Raw genomic sequence first — 22077 nt, 5'->3', positions numbered from 1 at the left:
CAGTATACTGTTTTTTTCCCACCCAATTTCCCAAAGGATGTTCATTATTAAAGTTAAAAAACCAAAAGTAACCAACTTTTTAACAAGATACAATTTATAAAAACACTCTCTCGAAATTAATGTTGATGAAAAAAACAGTAAAAAATTTTAATTGATACATTTATTTACATAGCATCCACATTTGTCCTACGATTAATTAAAAAAATCAAAAAAATTCCCACGAAAAAAAAATGGATTTTTGAATACTCAAAGTGATGCGCATGCTCTTCAGGGCGAGCTGTCGGTAAAGCAGAAACATTTGTTTACAATCAGAAACCCGTCAGATTACTCCCTTTGCTTTTGCAAAAAGGTTTTTAACAATTCTGGGTTTCATTATTGTTTAAGTTGCACCCAATATTTCTGTTGTGTACCAATACATTTGAAGATTCAAGGTGTTGTCAAGGTATCTACATCAAAATGAGGTACATACCCATCCACTTTCGCTTTAAATAGGACAAACAAACTGAGCCTTTCCATTGTAAATTTTAGTGGACCTCGTATGGGAACATCCCAAATGAACGGCAACAACAGGCGCCCAACAGACTTCAACCGAATGCCCTCAAGTGATAAACCAGTCGGAAGCCAACATGACGATCTGATACGATACATTTTTGATTCCTGGACTAAGGTTTCCCAAGAAGTTGACAGAAATACAGGCACTTCTGTTATCTTTTACCAAGAGCAAGAAAACCAGAACCTTAAAGATTTCGAACCCTTTGATTTAGAGGGGTTCTGGGGGCGAAGAGTGGTCCAGAATTTCCAGCAGTCTCACAATTCATAGCAGTTCGTGTGAGGACGCCACCATTTATGTTATATTTATAATAATTGGAGTTATTGCTCATTTGATCCACAAATTTCAATGTACAGTTTATAATATTTTGCAATCTGCTCAACTCTCTAATTTAATGTTGTGAAATGTGGAGGAAATTGAACGCCGTTTACCAAGGAACGTGTCCACAAACAATACAAATTTTATCAGTAATCTCATGTTTGCAAGGCAAAAATGAAACAAAGCGCTTAATTCATTGACCTTACGATTTTTTATACATCAACGCGAGCCATATTTCGTAAATGTGCGCTCGTAATTGCTCTGTTTACAACAAATTATCAGCTTTTAAACAGTGGATCAAGTCGTATTTATAAGTTTTATATTTATTATTTATATTTTGTGCAGTATTTTATTATTTTACATTCCCCTTACGAAATATTTGAATTTACAAATTAATGCTGAATCGTTTGCAGAAGAAATTGTGCATAAAATTATTGTACCATTAAAATAAAATGTTTTTATTTAGCCGATTTTATTGTTACTTTTCCCTGTATTCCAAGTATCATTTTTAACGTCCTCAGATTTTTTATTAATTAGTTTACTTTTATAATAAATGCAAATGAAAATCACAAATCACAGTGGTGGTTGACTTAAGCTTTGTCTCTTATTTACTTTTGATTATTCTATTGACGTTAATAACATAACTATGAACTGATAAGGAAAATAATTATTACTCATGTTAAATAAATTTGTCGTGACTTTTCCCTTTAAACAATTGAGGCTTTGGCTCGTTCGTCTTGTAAAATATTTGTCCATTAGATTAGTAATAGGATAAGGACATACAATACCATAATGTATAATTCTTTTAAGTGCCAAAGACAAAAATATTAACATTAATTTTTATAATTTAACAAATTTTATTTTTAAGGATCCATTTAACACCAGAAATTGTTAGGATTTCATAGGTGGGTTTCGAAACCAGTTATTATCACATCTGCAATTTCCATAACTTATTTTATATTAGTTTTAGAATTGTTTGGAGGTTATGTATCTTTTTCGATAAATAATAAATAATTAGACTGTAAAAACAAAAAACTACTATAAAACAGGTACATCATCTATTATATTGATTATCTACATTTGTCTATTATTAATTTTGTACCTTTTGCAGTTACGCACATAAAAGTAGCTGTTTTGCTAAAAACCAGAGGACTTTGGAATTATTAATTATTCTAATAATAAAAAACTGCATTGTAATAATAAATTGGTGATTAATGATTCAGCACTGTTGTGAACTCTGAGATAAATTTCAAAGTGGTGTTTACGCTTGTGTCGGGTGGCATCCAAGATTGGAAATGTCTTCAAGGGAAATAATCCTCACCCTTAAGGACGGAGTCCGGGTGATCCGCATCAACCGGCCCAAAACAAAAAACGCATTTGACTCAAACGTCTACACAACAATCACCAACACATTAACTGAAGACGCCCAAAACGACAACGTGGTGGTGACCATCATCACGGGCACAGGGGAATATTACAGCAGCGGTTTCGACATTAAAAGCGCCATGAGCAAGTTCGGGGGCGGCGATACCAGAGGGGTAGACGAGCTGAAAGCCATGATTAACGCCTTCATCATTTACCCCAAACTGTTAATCGCTCTAGTCAATGGTCCTGCAATTGGCATTGCAGTCACAACTGCAGCCTTGTGCGATATCGTGTACGCGTCCGAAAGGGCAACTTTTGAGACACCCTTCCTTCGGATAGGACTGTGTGCCGAGGGATGCTCAAGCTACAACTTCCCGAATATCTTGGGTCGGAGCAAGGCCTCGGAGATGCTCTTTCTGGGGAAGAAAATGACGGCGCAGGAAGCGTATCAGTTTGGATTTGTTGCTGAAGTCATTCCGCATGAACAACTGGACCAGTTTGCACACAAACTGATGACGCTTGGGAAGGAATTATCAGTGAATGGAGTCAAAATCACCAAAAAGTTGATTCTTAATAATTACAGAAACGTGCTGTGTGAATGTAACGAAAGGGAGTTGGATCAGTTGGTTGAATGTTTTGGCTCGGAGGAGTTTTCCGAGGGCATTATGAAATTTATGTCTCGGAAAAGTAAATTGTAGTTTTTACACATAACTTGTTAATAAAACTGTTGGGGATAAAAGAAATAAATTTGTTTAACATGGAAAAAAACTAGACAATGAACTATTAAAAATAATTTACTAACAAAACTTAACTAGAACCGTCACATTTTTACATATTTATTTCATATTACACCAAAATATTTTCATAAAATCTTACAAATACCAAGGACATTTTAAAACCTCTTATCACCAATTCCTTCACATTTTAAGTGAAAACAAAATCAGACTCAACGTTGACGTCCCAAGGTGGTTGAAACATCTCAGCCGGTAGATTAGTGCAATGTGTGGCTTTGAAATCTTTCATGTATTTCCTTGCCTGTAAACAGCAATGCTTTCAACTAAGTAAAATAGCCTATTACTTTAAAATTAAATTCACACACGTCACTTTGATGAAAAACTAACATTTCCCTACTCACCAAAAAGAGCGCCATCTGGTTCTTGTCTTGATCCTGGAACTCCTCCCCAATTTTCATGGGGAAAGATTTCGAATACTCGGAAATGTAAGTTTGCAAAAGTGAATTGCATACATTTTCGTTCACGTTATATTTTTTCAAAAACAAGTCTACAAGAAATGCTTGAATCAGTGTTTCAATTTTGTAGAAATTACCTTGAGAAGCGAAGGCGACAGATAGATATTGTTTCAATACATCGATTTGCCTGTCTTCAAAAATGTAGGGATATCTCACACGTAACAATTTGATTAATAAGTCGTTTCCGCGATTTGAAGACAATTCGTTTTCTCTTAGACAGATAACTTCATCTTCCGTTCGCCTAATGATAAGAACAGGGCCTGGATATTTCGCAAGCTGTTCAAAGACGTTCAAGTTTACGTATTCTCTAATAGCTAGCTTGACGATGGATTCCCACCAAGATGGCATGTGATTTATGGCCAGTGGAAGAATATCATCGAAAGTAGCATCAACAATCTACACAATAACAAACTTAAATAATGTAACTTGTCTCTTTATACCACTGTAGCCTTGGGCTAAAAAGCTAGTCTTACCACTCCTCTCACATCAGGATAATTCATGGCCGCCCACGACGTTGAGTAGCCCCCAATGCTCCACCCAAACAGTATGATATTTTCAGGCTTAAAACCTAGTTTATAAATGGCGAATTGTAGTACAGCGTCAACTGCATTTTGTTCTTGTGTTGGGAATGGCTTGCCCTATGGATTTTGCGTGAAATATGGGTTTGTAACGTTGGGAGTTGCTTACAGTACTACCGCCAAAGCCTGGATGGTTCCATCCAAGCGTTGAGTAGCCTGCTTCTATAGCTGTTATCATAATGCCAATTTCGTAAAAGCCTGCATTGCCTTCGGAACAAATGACCAAAGTATTGCCATTTTGGGTACTCTTGCGTCTGTCTATGAACATAGTATCAATGTCGTTGTTGTCACAAGTGCGCACTTTGAATCGTTCTCCTTGGTTGTGTTCAATCAGCCTAGACCTGCCTTGAAGAAGGCTCTGCTCCAGTATCATTTGAATGATCCCAATGGAGCCTGGGTATATTAATCTAATACCGAAAGTGTGAATTGCGACATAAGCGATAATTCGGAAAGGTATTTGCGTGAGATATTGTAATACGTTTTGGTGAAGAATTGGTTTATTAATGAATGTCTTTGTGGTGTCCCTGAAATTTAATTATTTATTTAGTTCGAGTTAAATTTTTAGTTTTACATGACTTACTTTCTCACAGTACGCATATCAAACTCTACAGGCCAGCTGTGAAATTCAAAATCATACAAAGAGAGCTGGTGTTTTGTTTCAGGGGTCAATTCCTTCCTAGCTGCTTCCAGTGTTGACAAAAAGTTCAAGTAAGTTGGGTTACTGAACCTACCCAAACCTTTGCAACAGTAAGAAACTATCAGAATAACACTTATACTAGTAACTAATTTTGTGAATGGCCCCAAACCCTCAACAGTCAAATAGCCTCGCTGGTATAGTATCCCTACTAAGAACGGGGACGTGTACACTCCGATTTTCCAAATAACGTACAACTGCAAACGTAAAACTCAAACTAGAATTGTAAGGCGGAAAATACTCACAGAATGTATCACTTGATCGCCCCATTTTTCGAAACTGTGAGGTTGATAGAACTTCTACAAATAGAATTTTTGAGCAAAAAACTTGAAAGAAAATGGAACCTCACCTCGACAGGGCCCTCGTTTCCGTATATTTTGATTAATCTTGGCCCAAACATGCAATTCCAAACTGTTTTTAGTGTTGACATTTTGCGATAATTTTATGGTTAGGTTTCGTGGTGAAAGTTGCAAGAAGGTGCTAATTTTCTATTTAATAATGAATATGGCAAGTTCTAACACTTAATGTACGTTTAACGACGGATTCCACTATATCAAAAGTATTTACATTTCATTTTACACCTTTAAAAAATTGTTTGTAAATGTAACGTCTGACGTCACAATTTACAATTGACAGCAGAAACAGGGGCGGCTCGTCAACTTTATCAGAGGGGCCTGTGGCGGAAAACCATAAAAATGTTCCACTGTTTGATTAATTATTATTTAATTAGTTATATCCTTTTTGGGTAATTATTTTTACTTGGAAGAATGTGGTTGTATTGTCGACGAAAATTATTTTTGCAACCAATTTTATTTTCCATGTCTTTTTCTTAGAATCTGCTCGAATTAGAAAAATGTCGGGGCTCACAACTTTAGCAAACCCTACCGACTGTGCCAATTAATAAAACGGTTACCTGTTATTCTAACGTTTTTTGATTTATAAAAATTATTTTGTTTCAACTTCGCTGAAATAGATTTGCATTAATTTATCAACTTAGATATTAGATATTGTACTTTTGTAAACAGGTACCTATGTAATTTTAGGGCTGTTAGAAGGAAGTTAAGGAAAATGGTTTAAAAACAATTAAAACATGTATCAAATAATATTTATTTGCTATGATATTGCATTATGTACACACAGTATCATATGAAATACTCGTACCAACACATATAAAGGTGACCAATTTAATGGTATTGATATAAAATAATAAAAGATTATTGTCCTCTTTAATACATTGTAGTTTTGTATGTTAACACACAAGCGCCATACAATAATAATAAAACGGTCCACACAGTTTGATTTTACTTACCTATTAATTATTATTAATTTACCTACAGTGAATGCAAAAATACTGTATTTTGTTTGATCAATGCCTAGCTATAACGTAATATAAGCTTTTTGTCTTCGGGTTTTTGCAATTTACTGTAATTTACGTAAGGCTTGAGTCGCTTGAGCTGGTCCATTTTCGAGCTGCTCCTGACCAGAGGGCTCAAGCAAGTTCACATTGTCTTGGAAGTGGGTTTCGTCAGGAAAATTGTCATAAACCACCGAACTGGAGGGATTCACCACTGTCGTAGTTTTAGTCGGCAAAAATGTCTCAGTTTGTGGCAACGCAACGGTTGACGTTGCTAAAATTTCTTCTATCGAAAATGGTGGTTCTTCCTGGGGGCATCGGTTCAAGTCTAGGGGCAATTTTAAAGGTTTACATCCTTTCACGGCGTACGTAACCACGACCGAAGGGTCCTCGACGGTGGTAATGTGGAGGTCTGTTCTTGTCACTGTTACAGTTGGTGCATAAAGGCCGAAATACTCGCCCCATCCTATGGGTGTTTTTTTCACTTCTGGGTCACTTATGTTGCTTATCACACTTTGGCTTGGTGGATAATTAAACCTGGAACAAATCTGAAAATAAAAAAATATGTTTATGTGGTACACTTACGTTATTGAGGGCAGTTTAGGTAATCTCAAAAAACGGACACTTCTACAGGGTGGTAACGTGGCTTCGACTTGCACACACGAGGACGGGACTAACGAGGTGACCACGTTAGATTTAACAACAGTGGTTGTATAAGTGTATCCAAATAAACGTCCATTTTCACCCACATTTCGCGCATTAGACAAACCACTCAGAAAATGAAGTAGGAAAAAATTTACTAATAATAACTTGAGCATGTTTAAAAAAATAGCAAGAGGAATGAATTGTAACAAATACCACCAACTAATGGGTGGTTTTAGCATTGGACCCCTACTTATAATCTTTGTTTAAGTGATGTCTGCTTTGTTATCTAAAGAATTTTCGTATCGCCAAGTGACATGTCTGCAGGTAGAGGAAAATACATCAAAATTTCAAAACTTGTCACCCAAATATGGTTGATTATGTGTCTACAGGTACAAAACGATAACCACAAATTGTACACAAACTATCAGAAAACTCTAAATAAACCATTAGTTAGTAATAAAGATGTGTTTGATTTTTCGTGAAATGATATAAAAAATCGAAAGTTAATTGACTTGTCTTATTTATACTTACCTCGACTTAAAGTAATATTTCGGCACACTATCTTCTTATTTTTTACCAATAAATATAGAGCAGCGCTTCATTGTCACAATATTTTTTTTAATAAAATTTATAACTCCTTATAGCTGGTTTAAAAAATGTGTTCCAAAAAGAGGCTCTAATAATTAGAATCTAACTAACATTTTAAGTACTTTCTCAATTTTTCCCACCTTTCCAGGATGCGCATAAAAATGTAATTGCTGTACCGTATTGTTTTCTCCAACAAGTAGTATAGACATTCCGACTTTATGTCGATATAATAAATTTGTTGCTTTGTAGGATTGTAGGCTAGTGATTAAAACAGTAGTAAAACACTAGACTTGTTTCTTCCACAATTTAAGTGTTGGTGTAAAAGCATTTTTTATCTATAAAATTTACTACATGTAGCAATAAAATGTTACTGCACAGAAAGCTAAATTACATAATTAGCTTGTGACAGTCATTTCTAGCTCATCAACTCGTCTTTTATATTTACGTAGCAACATAGATTTTCCCACCCCCCTCTGAAATATTTTAGGCACATTTGGAAAATAACTGTTTTTATCACTGCCGGTATTTAAGTGTTACCATATCCAAATAAAATTAATGACAACACATATCTCCTCACCTTGGTGCACTTTTAAATGGGGCACTTATTTTACGAGTAAATTGTTGCGTTTATTTATCGTTATAGATGTGGAAAAGCTGAAATATCCAGGATTTTCTTTCACAACAAGAATTGTAACTGATTTTTTCTAAAATAGATTTTCACAGATTGACGTTATTATTCAAGTATGTAATTTGTAATAGAAATCTATAAGTAGTAACATGTGGTAAATGTGCAAAAAATAGCTATTTGAACTGAGAGACTGTGAGAGTTTATTTTGTCTGTTTAAAAACTAAAACATTTTCCGAGTACTTGGACTTAGCTATTATTACTTGATAAAAAAGTAGATAGTGTGAAAACACAAACGCAGTACGTATTATAATCCTCATTAGCATAAGCAGAACTAAACTGTAACTTTAATTTCCATTTGTATAATAACAAAATAAGAGTAATTATTTGAACATCGTGAGCTTATTGTTAAATTACAATGGTTTCAACTTTCCATACTTTCCATTATCAGTAAAAAATTCTGATAATAACGTATACATGTATGTAGGTACAACAATCTTTAAAATAAGTCAGTTTTAGTCTCAAGTGGGTTAATGATGTACTAATTCTTATTCATTACGCGAAAGAAAATGCGAAATTGTCAGTATACGTATTTTCTCTTTTCCATACTTTTCTTGAAAAAATGATTTTCACACGTCCTTGTTATAATTGTAATCGTTGAAACGGCGTGCAAGATCGTTTTTATTATTGTTTGACAAGTTGCAACCTATTTCTCATTCAATTTCCTCCTTCGAGACAATTTATGTTTCCTTGTTCCACCAATTTTGCGAGTTGATATAATTGAAGATAGTTAGTATGGATAAAAAACTACAAGAGGCATTCTGATCGCGGCGTGTCGGCAAGTAACAATAATCGTGTCTGTAGCATTTTATAATTTGCATCTGGTGGTCTACTTGGAAAAGTTATAAAGAAGTTGCGGTGCTTACTCTCCAATCAGTTACAGCACAAATGTCGAGCGACCCATCCGATCGCAAAAATGCTACCGACTCTATTGCTGATTGTTACCGCGTTTGCTTCAAACACGCGAGCTAATTTGCGCGATGATTGCAACAAATTATTCAATCCGCTCAATTATATGGACCAACTACCGTCTTTGGCGCTCCCTTACGTTAACAACGTCCCCATCCAACCATCCCCAGTGGTTCCCACCAAGGTGATAAATGTGGTGACGGAATACGTGTACCGGAACCCCGTGTGTGTGAAAATCAGTGGCAAGAAGTCCTTGTGCAAGTCCAAAAATCCGCAAGCCAACAACATTGAGCATTTGGTCACGAAGCAGTTATTTGTGAAGGACAGACAAATGAAGGCACATCGGGGGCCGTTCAGTCTGGAGGACGGCTTAGGGATGTATTTGCAAGGAAGCGAAGAACCGAGGCCCTTTATGAAGCAAGAGAACACGCCGCAGTTATCGCCGGAAGAAGTTAAAGATATGCTGATTGAAGATAGGTTGGATCAGTTGGAGACGATTCTTCCGCATTACACGAGACGAAGGACTTATCAAACCACGACCATCACAGTAACAAAAGTGAAAAGTAATAATAGGGCCACTGCCACACTTCTTGTCAAAAACTGTATTCCTCAGGGGTTTGAATTGTGTCCGCCGAAAATTAAGGCGAAACGGAGGAAATCGAAAATTGCAAAAGCTAGCAATGTAACGTTCGAACAAAATTATTTCGGTTGAACGCTTTACACATTTTTAACAAATATTTATTAATGCAATTTGCAATTACAGAACTGTTGTGCTTGTTCTTTACTTGAACTGTTTAATTGCCTTCTTTAATAGTTTTATAAGAGTAATATTTGTTACATACTTTTGTAATTTATTGTTCAATACTCTAATTAACACGTCCACAATTTAGTGCTAACTACGGTAATCTATCCTCATAATCCTGTTTTAATTAAAAAATTACGCTAATTTGAAATGACTTTGATAAAAGCTAGTCTCAAACATAAAATAATGTGAATTAATGTTGTCCTTACCTTTGTGCTTTTGTAAAAAAAATACGTATTTTTAGGAACTTAAATAAATAAACATTAAACTACATTTATGGTGACAAAACTATCAGCAAGACAGCAAGTTACAAACGTGTATAGTTATAAGTGTTATTGTTTTTTTTAGTAGATTTGTTTAGCTTATAAAGTTTATAAATAATTTATAGGTAATAATTGTACAGAAAAAAATGTTCCTTTTAGGTGCCTTTACATTTAATTTAATTATGTAATTAGTTAAGTTATGTATTATCGTATTTATGGTTACCTTTAGTTTTTAGTTACATTTCATCAAAGAATTATTTGGAACCGAAAAACCTATACTTTGTTACAACTAAAACCTAATAAAATTGTTGTTTGACTTTAGAGTACAAAAAGCTAATTATTTTTAGCAGTGTTTGTGCTTAGTAATGCAAATAATGAACAGTTTTCTTGTTGTGTTATTGTACTTATTGTAAACGTTACAGTTAGATGCCTGTAATTTAATTTTACTCAACTTTTCTGTCTGATCGAATAAAAGCCGTTAGATATGGGTTAGTGTTATAGCAATACTTTCTGTTAAACTACCTCACTATTGCCCCCATCCTTTAGTGTAAATTTTAAATACAAATAATTTAACTGAAATTTATTTTTAACCGTTCAAATATTACAACAGTTTCAACATTTTATAAAAATAGTAAGTACTAGGGCATGAGACACCCCTGGCCGTCCCCACAGAAGGGTTTTATCGTCCCTCCTCCAATTACCGCACTCGACAAAAGGATGCCAATTCGGTAAAAGAGCAATAAAAATTTATCACTCCCATAAACAAGTCTATTGTTCCGGTAATTTAGCGCTTTTGTCAATAATTCAAAATTTCCCCTAACCATTATACACAAATCAGGTAAATTGCTCCATTTTTCAACGTTTCATGTCTTTATTTCAAGCAGCAAAGAAAGAGTTTTTTACGCAAACTTTACGACTGAACAGAAGTTCAAAGAAAATTGTTGCAAGTTAAAATTAAAATTCTTAGTTTTGGGAATTAATGTCATTGCTGGGTAGGAGAACAAACAAGGGCTAAGCTCGGGCTTGTCCAAAGCAATTTTAACTTTATGTTGTTTTATTGCTCCGAATTAATGTTTCGAAATTAAATTTTGCGATAAAATTAAAATTTGTGAGTAAGCTCTAGCAATTATTTCTTAGGATATTTTATTTAATTTTCATCACTTAATATTGTTATATTTGTTATAAAGAAGATTAGCATAATTAGTACCTATTGTCCTGTACTATCCTTTATTTCCAAAGTTTGATTTCAATAGCAAATGCATTCGTTTATTGTGTATTAAATTAAAATACTGTACGAGTATTTTAATATTCATAATGTTTATTAATAGTTATTTATTTAATGAGTTTGAGTGTAAATCGGACGCTTTATTTCACGAGTGGATTTTTAAACCACGAGTGAAAACGAGTGGTTTATCATCCACGAGGCGAAATAAATGAACCGATTTACACAAAAACGAGTTGAATACAACATTTTATTCTTCGAAATAGACTCAGCAAGGCTTAAAATTGCTTTAAATTTGTTAAAAATAATCTGACGTTTCGTACTGAGAAATGCCAAACAGTTGTCAAAACTTCCTTACACAGGAGAAAAACCGTAAATTTTGACAGTGTTGAAGAATAAAATATTTTAGTAAAACATTGTTTTTATTTTGGAAAAATTTCTTGACTTGCAAGGCTTTTATAGACACGCAGTAGTACGTATAAGGTGTAAAATGTGTTGCCTGATCTCTTAGGTTGTAGGCTGTAACTTTGGTTTAATTTTCATGAATTAAATAATCTTGCGAACAGCTAAATGCCTAAATACAACTCCACTTACATCACAAATAAATTAATTAAGAATCATCTTCTATGAACAGACTACATGTTTTTCTACTGAAAAATAGATGGCTCTTGCATACGTTCCTGCTGAGCTTTCGCTGTAAAAATCGAATCAGGAATAGGGGATTGAGAATTTTTACAATAAAAAATATAAAATTAATTAAAGTTTTTATCTCGAAAGTCATGCTCTTAGAAATAATAAAAACTACGATTTAGGGAAAAAGGATTTAGTAAGAAGCTCAGAGAAGTCTGAAACATTTTATGAACACTATCAATCATTAAGCAGCGGAAAGCAGTCACAAGATAATGGTCTTATATTAATAGAACAAAAAATGGTAAACAAAAAATATTTTTTGAACGTATAAGCCATTTCTCTGGCGTAATAATAATATAATAAATAACAGAAATTTTCTGCAACCGTTCATTCAACTTTTTTCCTTACAAAAAGAACAATCATTGTAATAAGTAATAAGAGTCATGAAGTAGCTTCTGGAGAAATAACAGTTATTCGTATTAGTTGCTGTTATGAGCGACATTTAACGAATCAGTAATAAGAATAAATCTTCTTCGTTCATGCATGAGGAGGCGCTTGTTGAGGAAGTATTAAGACTTAAAGGAATAGATGTATTGAACATTAATAATTTATAAACTGACTGCGTGAAACGTGGAAGTTTTGATAAATTTTGGATAGATGTATCTAATTATAATTACTTTATCGATATATTTAAGAATTGTATTTAAAAGCAGACGACTGAACAGATTATCCTTTTATTCCGTTTCAGTCTTCACGAAAACCTTAAACCGCTTCTTTGAAATAAAAAATTAAAGGCAATGAACTGTTGGGATAAATACGGTGGGTGTTTCCTCCCACATTTCGTAGATTGAAAGAGCAACTCGATCCGAGAAACATAATCCAACACACTACTCAAGGTTTACAAAGACACTCTAGTACGACCATCTAAATTGATGGAGATTGCGTCAAGTTGTTGTCCGATTTGATCAACTAATCTATTTCATGAACCAAGTTTCCTCTGAAGCAAAACTACATAATCGTGTTAAATACTACAATTATTGTTATTAAATTTTAATGAGATTAAGGAGAAATTTACTGTAAGATGCATTTAGCACAACTTGGTCCAGTGCAGGCGGGTTTATTATGCAACAGCAAAAAGTCGGGGTGAAACGTGAAAGGTTAAATCATTTCGTTCTTTTCATTTCCTTGTAAATTATAAAAGCAAAGTAATTTCTTAGTCTTCTCGACACAAGGCTCATCTGTATTCCACTCTTTATGCTTAATATTATGGCACACATGCATTTGCATAAATTATGCAATATTGAATGGAATAAAGCAATTCATTACGCTTTTCCCAGCGTTATCTGCGTTTTCCTTGCATTGCGTTAATTTTATTGCATTCTTCGATACCAAAGTAAAAACTGTGTGATATGCTCGTAGAATAATGCTAGTAATTCGTGCAAAATCTTGGACGGGATTAAATTAAGTTAAACATTTCTCAAAGTTAGTCGGAAGTAGGTGGAAGGAATTTCGCGTTTAAGGCAGTAATAAAAACATCCACTTCCTAAATTCAGGAACAACATAATACATTTAAAATAAGCAAGCTAATTAACTGGAAGCTGCACAGATCGTTATTTACTCCAAACTTTATGATTAAATATCGGGACATCTCCATTTTTCGCGAGGAATTTCGATGAAATCACCTTTATTTAGATGGACTTATGACGTAAAGTATTGCTTTTAAATACAAGGATACACAGTTTAGTAGATGTTGTAAGTGAGCCAAGTTGTCTACATGTAACTATTTTCTGTGTAAACACTGGCGGAAAAATGAGTGAAGTGGAAGAAAATAAAGCAAAACCCTCTAGGTGGTATGATTTTTTTCACGTAAGTGCGTTTCTTCCAAGCAAAAACACTAATTATAAGTGAGCTAATTTCATTACTGAGGTGTTGTGTTATGTATGATACGTTCTAGTAACGTTTTCCGTTTACAAAATTTGCATATAAATTTATGCCAATAATCTCTACTTTAATCTTGCCTGTTAGCAATGCAATTGTCATTATAAAGTATTTCTCATGCAAGTATAAATAGGTAATTACATGCCGGCAAAGAAATTTGTAAATTTTTCACTTTTCGTTCACGTTGTAATATGAGTAAAAGTGTTGTAATTAAATACGATTGAATACTCTATTAAACCACAGCCCTTTTAATGGCATGTCTCACACTTGTCTCATTTTTTATGAGAAACGATTTATCTGTTTTAAAAACTGTTCTTTCTGACGGCAATTTATGCTGATTACTTGCAGTATTCTTATCTAAACATACCAGTAACAATGTATATCGCGTAAGTGCCAGAATTGGCAACGCATAAATGATTTACAATCCGAGGTGTACATTGTACTTTTTCTATAACTTTAGTAAAAGGCGAAAGATTTATTCGCACTGAAGGGAAACCAGAGTTTTTTTTCTATAACTGGAAGTCGTAATACTTTTTATCTGTATACTGTACACGTTTCTAATCCAATTCGATCAGAAATGGCTGCATTAATAATTCGTCAGAACATCAGGTTTCTTTCTACCTTTCTACTTTTTTAGATATTTCCAAAAAAAATTGCATCTCAGTTTTGAAAGTTCTGAAAAAAAGTCCTGATGTTTCTCTTTAGGATATCTAAACGTATTCAATTCTCTTTCTACTTTGTCACGTTTGACTAAAACTGTTTGTTTAAAAATTGCCAGGTGGTATTTAGTACAAGAATGGAATATAAGTTGACATTTCACTTGATTCATTAGTAAATCAAATTCTTTAAATTCTGTTATTGAAAGAGCTTATTAAGCGAGTGCATTTTGAGTGCGGAAAATGAAAGTAATAATTGCAGATGCTAGTAATTACGGCATAATAACTTAAGTATCAAATTCATGTGACTGCAGGTTTTTATTTATTACAGTTACGTTTACGTAGAGGCTTAAATTGAATGGGTCGTTAGGGATTCATTCCATTTTACTGCCGTACGTATTATTTCTGTTATGTATTTCCCACATTTGTACCAAAAATAAAATTTACCGCATGTTCTTAAGAAGGGAAAATTTGGTCATTTGAGGAGAATTCGCGATCATTTTTAATTGAAATATTGGCAGTAAAATCGGTTGTTAATCAAATTAATCGTCTGAATTTTTGCACTTTCAGTTAACAATGTAATTATTTAATAGTGGGTACGGATAATAGTCACTGTTCAATATTCATAATATCTAACAGTACATTTCCAAGCACAAGCCTTTCTATAAACTTCACTCGACCTTTTTATTTCTTAATTAATTCATGATGAACTTGTGCATTAAAAATACATTACATTAAATAAACATTTTGCGTTTATAACATCTTGTTGTTCTTCCTAGTCTTGATATGTTGGGATGGGAAATGTTTACGTTTGTTATCCATACAATGACAATGCAAATGATCCAGTAAGCAAAAAATGGGCCTGAAAAAAGAAACTTCGGGAAAATCCGGCGTACTAATTCACCTACAAACACCCAACAAATAGACTGCATCAACTTCAAAAATAATTGCTCGGGTTTTTTCATTGTTGACTCGAGCTCAAAAATAAACCATATCGCAATTTTTAAAGACTTAGTCTTCGTCGTTGTTCTTGGCTATGTAACCAAAACATGATTCATACGGCATTAAATTGTTATGACCTAGTTGGGCGCACGTATAGATGAAGCCATGCTAATTTTTAAACGTGATGTGTTTGCAGGTGAATTTTGTAACGGCGACAATAAATGAAAGTATTTTAAAGGCGGAGAAACCTGTTGTAAATGGTTTGTTGACCATTTCTTCTGCTGGTTTTTTCAGAGAAAACACCATCCCATTAATTAGAATAACTTGGAAATTGTTCCAAGATTAAACGATAAACACATGGCGAAAATTTCCGCACCTCTCACCGCATTTGGTCATTGCAAAATGGTAAACAACAGAATTACTTCAATTGTCTGTTGGAATTAAGAACGACAATATTTAATTAGTCAAAATGTGAGGAAGCTCGTAAGTGTGGTAATCTTAAAATTAATTGTTTAAAAGTAGAAAACGTAAATATTATTGTGCCAAGAAGAAAAATTTACGACACAGGGCACACTGTGTTTATTCTACACATTACCTCAATTTCATTGATCATTGAAAGTTAACTTTTCGGTAAATATTAGCAGTCGGAGCATAACACACAGCCTGGGGCTCAAAATGACATTGACTTGGTATTTTTCAAGGCGTTTCGCTGATTTTATTGACACCGTAAACATTGCAATAAATAAAAATTGTCAAAATTTCGTGACACCATTGTGTGGCGTCAGATGGCCAAAATTTCCGGTTGGCTCAGTTCCGGTGCGTTAATCCCGCAACAGTTAAAAATCCGTTCGTGAAATGCACAAACAAGCCGTAGATAATTTAATTGAAGAAATAACAGTCGGGTAGTAGGAGAGCACATGTGAACGAGTTAACCTTACCTGCAAGAGAGGAAAGTTAAACACAACAGCTTAGGTAAGGTCGCGACAGGGCCCCCAACATCTGCCTGCAGTGCTCGGAGTAGTTTAGTCGAGACTTTCAGGAACGCAAGTGTTTTGTACAGTTCTCTTAACCGATTGTGCTTTTGTTGTCTTTAAGTGCTTTTATTCTACGTTCGAAAGCTATGGGCAACAAGCTTTGTAAAAAGAAATCGGATGTTCCGGATAATCCCAAATCGCCAACACCTTTCGATAGGATCATTAATAGATTACATGTGAGTCACGATGGTTGTTTAAGACGCAGTTAACGAATTCTTTTATTTTTTAAATAAACTAGCGTTGGAATTTTTGAGTTTACACTTTTCCATGTTATCATGTCATTAATTTTCGTTTCGTTCCAAGGCTGAAATTACTCTTGACACGTAGACTTACGTAAATTTTAATTATTTACCTTCAACCTTGATTATTAGTCACAGCGAATAAAATTCAAAGAAGCCGTACTTGATATTTTCATCAGAGTGTAAGATGGTTAAAAATATATTTTTTGTTTATGGTTTAAATTTAGCCGTGGTTCATAAAATGTAAATGCGTTTTTCTAGTTCAGGCGTAATATATTCCGCAGCAGCTAATTAAGTGCCCCTTATTATATATTACCGCAACTTCCGTTAATTAATTATTTCACCTAACAAAGGTGGATAATTTGGGGAAATCACTTTTCACATAATGACATTAATTTCGTTCTGTATCTTTACTTTCCTGATTATACGAGATATAATTTTTGGTTTTAACTGTAGTTCCTTGAACAATAGTCCTCTGATTATGACATTCACGAAGTGAAGTGCAGACAGCAGATAAGACGTTGTAGACGATGTATAATTTTACTTTCTCGTTTCATTCAAAATTACAGTTTAGAACTTTTATATTTATTTACATGTTTGGTAAAATGAAAGTATTTTCTGCATCTTAAAATTCCACTTTGTATTATATTTTCAGGAGTTGCGGAGAAATTTTACATTTCTGTCGCATTCAGCTCAAGCTCTATTTTGTGTTGGACGCTCTAACATGTGAATGAAAATGCAAATGTTGTGTATTTTCAGTTGCATTTAAACAGAAATTATGTGAAATATGAGGTTGGATTTTCTGAGTAAACAATCAAACGATTCTAAATTCGTTGTATTACATCAGAGAGCACAACACCGTGACTCCGCGCATAATTACATTATACAATTATTCAACGGGTGATTAGAAGAATTGTTATCGAAACCGCATGTACCGCTCATTGTTTACTAAAAGAGACACGCAACGAATTACCGTCGTCCGGATAACGCTCAAGATCTAATTATTTTTAAGATGACATAGAACAACAATGAACGACATCATTAAAAATAAAAACCACCTCTATTTACTTATCTACAAATGAATAACAGGAGTTTTATTTTATCTGCTTTTATTTTTATCTCTTCTGTTGTAATAATTACAAAGTTTATAATTAATATTGTTTTTTTTTATTTTGAGTCATAACACCTACATGTTATATAAATTTGAAATTGTATTTTCAATTTAAAAAATCATACGTATGTCGGCTCTCCATGACAATAACCACATAAATCATTGCTAAATAGTTTTAATATCACATAGTTTTGACTATTAACCTTTGGTTGAATATTATTGCCAATTGGAAAAACCTAGTGAAGTTTTACATAATAAATTCTATTCAGAGTGTCTGAAGTGTTAGTACTACTGTCGTTTATTTACTATTTTATTTTTGTTTAAGATCCTTAAAGCCACTCAAATTTCCAACTATTTTAACATTAATTTGGTAAGATGTTATTTTTTTAATTTTTTTACAGGTTTGTGTGTCCTCTTAATTAATGCACTTGTAAAGAAGTATCAAAAAAAAACTAAAGTAACAACTATTAAATACGATTGATTTTTGTTTTATTCTTCATTATTTTTTAGACCGAACAAAAAAATTAAAAAAAGTGTTTTAGGTGGGACATCCTGTATATCTCGAACAACAAGCTACAAACCACCTTTTATTCTCTCGTATGGGTAGTTTTACTTTCATCAAATTGACTTCAACTTTGAAAATTTCATTTCTTTGAATATTTGGAACTTTGCTAAAATCAATTTTAAAGGGTTTGTGGATTGTGAGTCTCGAGCAAAACTTTTTCTATTATAAAAAGGTTATTAAATCTTTGGACATTTGTTCAAAAGTGTATGTAAAGTATTTCAAATTTCTAAATCATAGCTTTCCAACCATCTCTAACAATTAAGGTGTAAACAGGAAATGGAAGATCATATTGGATTAACTAATTGCCAGAAGCACTAAATTTCTTTTTCCTTCTTTGTTAAATTGATTTATTAAACGTAACGATTTCTTTTGTAGTTTTTGTTAGTCAGCGTAGACGTTTAATTACTGAATTAAATTTAAAAACACCAATTTATTTCGGATAAATTTGGAAAATGTTAGAAAGAGTAATTATAAACGATTGAGATCAACTTGGGTGTGGTTTTGGTTGCATTTGAATACCACGTTTCTATATAAAGTGAAGGGGAGAGAACTCTTTTTGTGGTTTGGTTTAATAAAAACCGTAATTAGGTTATAAGACAAAATGAGAAGAAATCTGCTGGAGAATTGTGATTTTATACTGTTGTTTCGTAGTAGAACTAAAGGGTAATTTTCCAAGACATTAGACCTTTCTTTTAATTGTTATGCACCTCAAGTATGGTGATCAGTGGAAACGTGTTTTATAATTACAAAAATTTCTCACTTGAATATTCAAATGAAATCCGAATTCCATTAAAACCGATGAAAGCAATAATAGGAAAATCTTAACAAATAATGACACTGTTAAAATTAAATTCCCAGAGAAATCAGTTATGGTTCGAATTGTTGGTATTGTTCCGGCTTCGCAATCGTTGAATTGCATTTTCACGCAACTATTTTTCAATAAAATTTTCGTCATTGTGTCGGTTTATTTTCGCATCGCTTTAACACTCCCCACATGCTTAAGATCTAAAAATTGCAATATGCTGAAAGATTCCGCACACGTTTTCGTTTATAAATCTCGCGGAATATTACTTTGAAAACTTTGTTATTCTGTATTTAATGGAAGGGGCCGCTGTAGGTACAGATAAAGCGCTTATTTGTTTGCAACTATACCAAAATGGGCGGCTTCCGTTTATGGAACGGAACAATGAATATAATTACACGAAAAAAGTTCAACGAATGCTAAATGGCGAATTTGCATAAATATAAATGCCGTAAGATAAAGTACAATCTTTGAAACGACGAGCGTAGGCATGTTTTTCACTATTACAAGTAAATTTAACGACGACGAAACTTTTGCTTCAATTATTTAAGTTTCACACTGCGAGATTAATTCTCGTCTACCTACTTTTTGCAAAAAGTCACCCAGTATCCTCTTTCCGCTTAACAAGCTAGTGTCTAGTTATACGTCCTCGCTTATTACAACGGAACAATAAGTGAAAACACCATATTTATGCAGGAAAATGCCCTCATTTGCTGCTAAATTTATAATTGTGCAAAGCAAATATTAAAACGTCTTTCATTGTTACAGCTACGCCCGAATTCGTGGAAGTCGGATTCACACTTGAACCAGAAACAGGTCAATAGGTACGCTCATTATCTGATAAACTTTATCAACTCACTGGCATAACATGTAGAGCTGAACCGTTCAAGTCATACTCTGCGTTAATTATCCACTTTTTTCTCACATTACCCTCATTTTTCAGATGCAAAACGCATCCGAATGACCCATCAATCAAAAAAGAAAACAAAACTCAAGCCCAGCTCCTGTCCAAATCCTCCGATTGGACAGACGTTGCCCTGGAAGTCCCGGAAAAAGACGAAGCAATTCATCTGCGCAACCCTAAACTGTCTTTCATTTTCGACAACAACAGCAGCACTCCGACGCCCCCACCAAGAAAACACAAGAAGGGTTTGAGGGAAAAGATCGAAGCCGTGGCCAAAAATGGTTTGCAGGCGTTCCAGTCGAAAAAACCAGTGGAGGAACCTCTCTGTGTTAAGAAAACCGTCAAGCACACTTGCCCTTTGGACGACCACGACTGTGCCATCCACAACCGCAACCACGTGCACAAAACGAACGAAGCGAACAAGGATAAGAAAAATATGGAAAACGAACTGAAACAAGCCAAACGGAGGAAGAATTTGTCAGTTGTGTCGTTGCCAAATTACAATGAGTTGAAACTATCAGTTGCCACGTTTGACGATGGTGATAAGGACAAGTCCCTTAACAATTCTCTAGTGTCGCTTCCCACCGAGTCCAAGAAGTTGACAACGACAGCGTCCACAGGGAAGCTGGAGACGTGTATGACCCGCTGTAGGAGTTTCGGGTCGTTGTTGCCGCAACAGCTTTTGGAGAAACTGAAAATAAGGAAAGTCCCCATTGATATAGAGAGTGACGATTCTTTTGGGGGTTTGGAAGACTGGGATCTCAGGATTATCGAGCATTACAATCCCAAAGACACAAGTTTGCCGAGACAAAATGGCTCAAGAACCAGCAAAGACGTTCTTTCGGATGTTGAAAGTTTAGTCGTTAAAGACATAGACATTGAACAGCCGAAAGCCCCAGCTCGGAGGTCCGAATCCCTCTTGAAAAAAATCACCAGAGAGGCGTCAGAATCGGCAGTGGAGCGAAGGTCTCAAGTGTCAAATTGCGACAGAGGTGTCAGTCCAACTCCTCCACCTTCGCCCGAACGTAAGGAAGAAACTACTCACATTTCTGCTGATAAACTACCGACTGAAGAGAACGGACAAGTTGAGCACTCTAGTTTGATGAAAATTCTGGAAGAATTTAGCATAAAAGATAAACAGAAGCAGGACAAAAGAAGTGAAGAACCGATGAATAATTCTCTAATTATTCCGAACAGTGACCTCCAAAAAAAGATCGATTCAGTGGAGGATTTTCTCAATAACGAGAAGTTGTACACTAATAGGGACCTGCAGCATTCTAAATCGGGTAATATGGAAATGGTCAAGACGTGAGACAGAGCGGGTTTAGTGCTGGTGATGTCATTTTTAATAGACTGCGCTCCTACGTAAATTCTTGTGATCCGAAATTATTGATTTTATTTTTGTATTTAAAATATCACACGTACAGAATTATACAATTGTTAGGTTGTGATTTTGTGATGATTTTGTTCGCTCCACTGTTTTGCAAAATTTCGGCAGACCAATATTTGTGTCATTTGTTGTACCTATTTATTTATTTCAATTAAATATTGACGTGGTTCCTAGAAATTTATTTCTTTGTTTGCGCTGAAGCTTGAAAAAATATCTCAATTGTACTTGAGTGCCGGCACTACTGGATTATGTCTCAAACACCTGTCTTGAATGTGAGGGGTTGTTCTCGGGTGACACACTTTAAAGCGAACCTTCAGGAACGAGTGGAGATGCGAGATATACAAGTTATGGAAAATGGAGAGATAGCGTTGCGTCATTCAGGTGAACGCAAGCTTGAAAAAGGACAAAATTACGGCAATAAGGGTTGCCACTTAAAGAGGGAGCACAAAAAATAGCTCGATCAAAATGTTTATTTAAGGCTTAAGGGGCGAATTAGGTGCTTATGTTTTTAAACAAGCAGATTGGCCGCACATTAATTTATTCATTCAAAGCGGCTCTGGGACCCAATAATTTTCATTAAAAATACTTGATTCTTTGAGTAGATTAGAATTTAATTAAAGAATATTTTCAATTTTTTTCTTCCA

At 34.3% G+C, this 22077-nt stretch overlaps 3 protein-coding genes across 6 annotated transcripts; 2 read left to right on the top strand and 1 right to left on the bottom strand.

The window, feature by feature from the left end:
* Positions 1-1573: 1573 nt before the first annotated feature.
* Dci (Dodecenoyl-CoA delta-isomerase) lies at positions 1574-3269 on the top strand. 2 transcript variants are annotated; one of them, XM_064358615.1, is made up of 3 exons: positions 1574-1773; positions 1833-1917; positions 1980-3269. In XM_064358615.1, exon 3 carries the CDS (start codon positions 2164-2166, stop codon positions 2929-2931), a length of 768 nt encoding a protein of 255 aa, XP_064214685.1. In that variant the 5' UTR covers positions 1574-1773; positions 1833-1917; positions 1980-2163; the 3' UTR covers positions 2932-3269. The 2 variants fall into 2 exon arrangements, with proteins under 2 accessions (XP_064214685.1, XP_064214682.1); XM_064358612.1 differs by having other exon boundaries at positions 1574-1917.
* On the bottom strand, positions 3010-5393 carry LOC662076 (uncharacterized protein). 2 transcript variants are annotated; one of them, XM_008192690.3, is made up of 8 exons: positions 5104-5392; positions 5000-5053; positions 4641-4951; positions 4170-4584; positions 3956-4120; positions 3560-3878; positions 3369-3514; positions 3010-3268 (listed from the first exon to the last, which is right to left on the bottom strand). In XM_008192690.3, exons 1-8 carry the CDS (start codon positions 5182-5184, stop codon positions 3158-3160), a joined length of 1602 nt encoding a protein of 533 aa, XP_008190912.1. In that variant the 5' UTR covers positions 5185-5392; the 3' UTR covers positions 3010-3157. The 2 variants fall into 2 exon arrangements, with proteins under 2 accessions (XP_008190912.1, XP_064214664.1); XM_064358594.1 differs by having other exon boundaries at positions 3369-3878; positions 5104-5393.
* An 8189-nt stretch (positions 5394-13582) lies between these two features.
* Positions 13583-21610, top strand: LOC103312328 (uncharacterized). Of its 2 annotated transcripts, none has more exons than XM_008192693.3 (3): positions 13583-13718; positions 19908-19963; positions 20083-21610. In XM_008192693.3, the coding sequence occupies exons 1-3, from the start codon at positions 13662-13664 to the stop codon at positions 21353-21355; spliced, it is 1386 nt and encodes a 461-aa protein (XP_008190915.1). In that variant the 5' UTR covers positions 13583-13661; the 3' UTR covers positions 21356-21610. The 2 variants fall into 2 exon arrangements, with proteins under 2 accessions (XP_008190915.1, XP_008190914.1); XM_008192692.3 differs by lacking the exon at positions 13583-13718 and adding an exon at positions 16367-16598.
* The last annotated feature ends 467 nt before the right edge of the window (positions 21611-22077 follow it).

The sequence above is a fragment of the Tribolium castaneum genome, chromosome 1 (genome assembly GCF_031307605.1).
Source record: "Tribolium castaneum strain GA2 chromosome 1, icTriCast1.1, whole genome shotgun sequence".
NCBI lineage: Eukaryota > Metazoa > Arthropoda > Insecta > Coleoptera > Tenebrionidae > Tribolium > Tribolium castaneum.
This window is presented reverse-complemented; position numbering and strand designations above follow the sequence as displayed.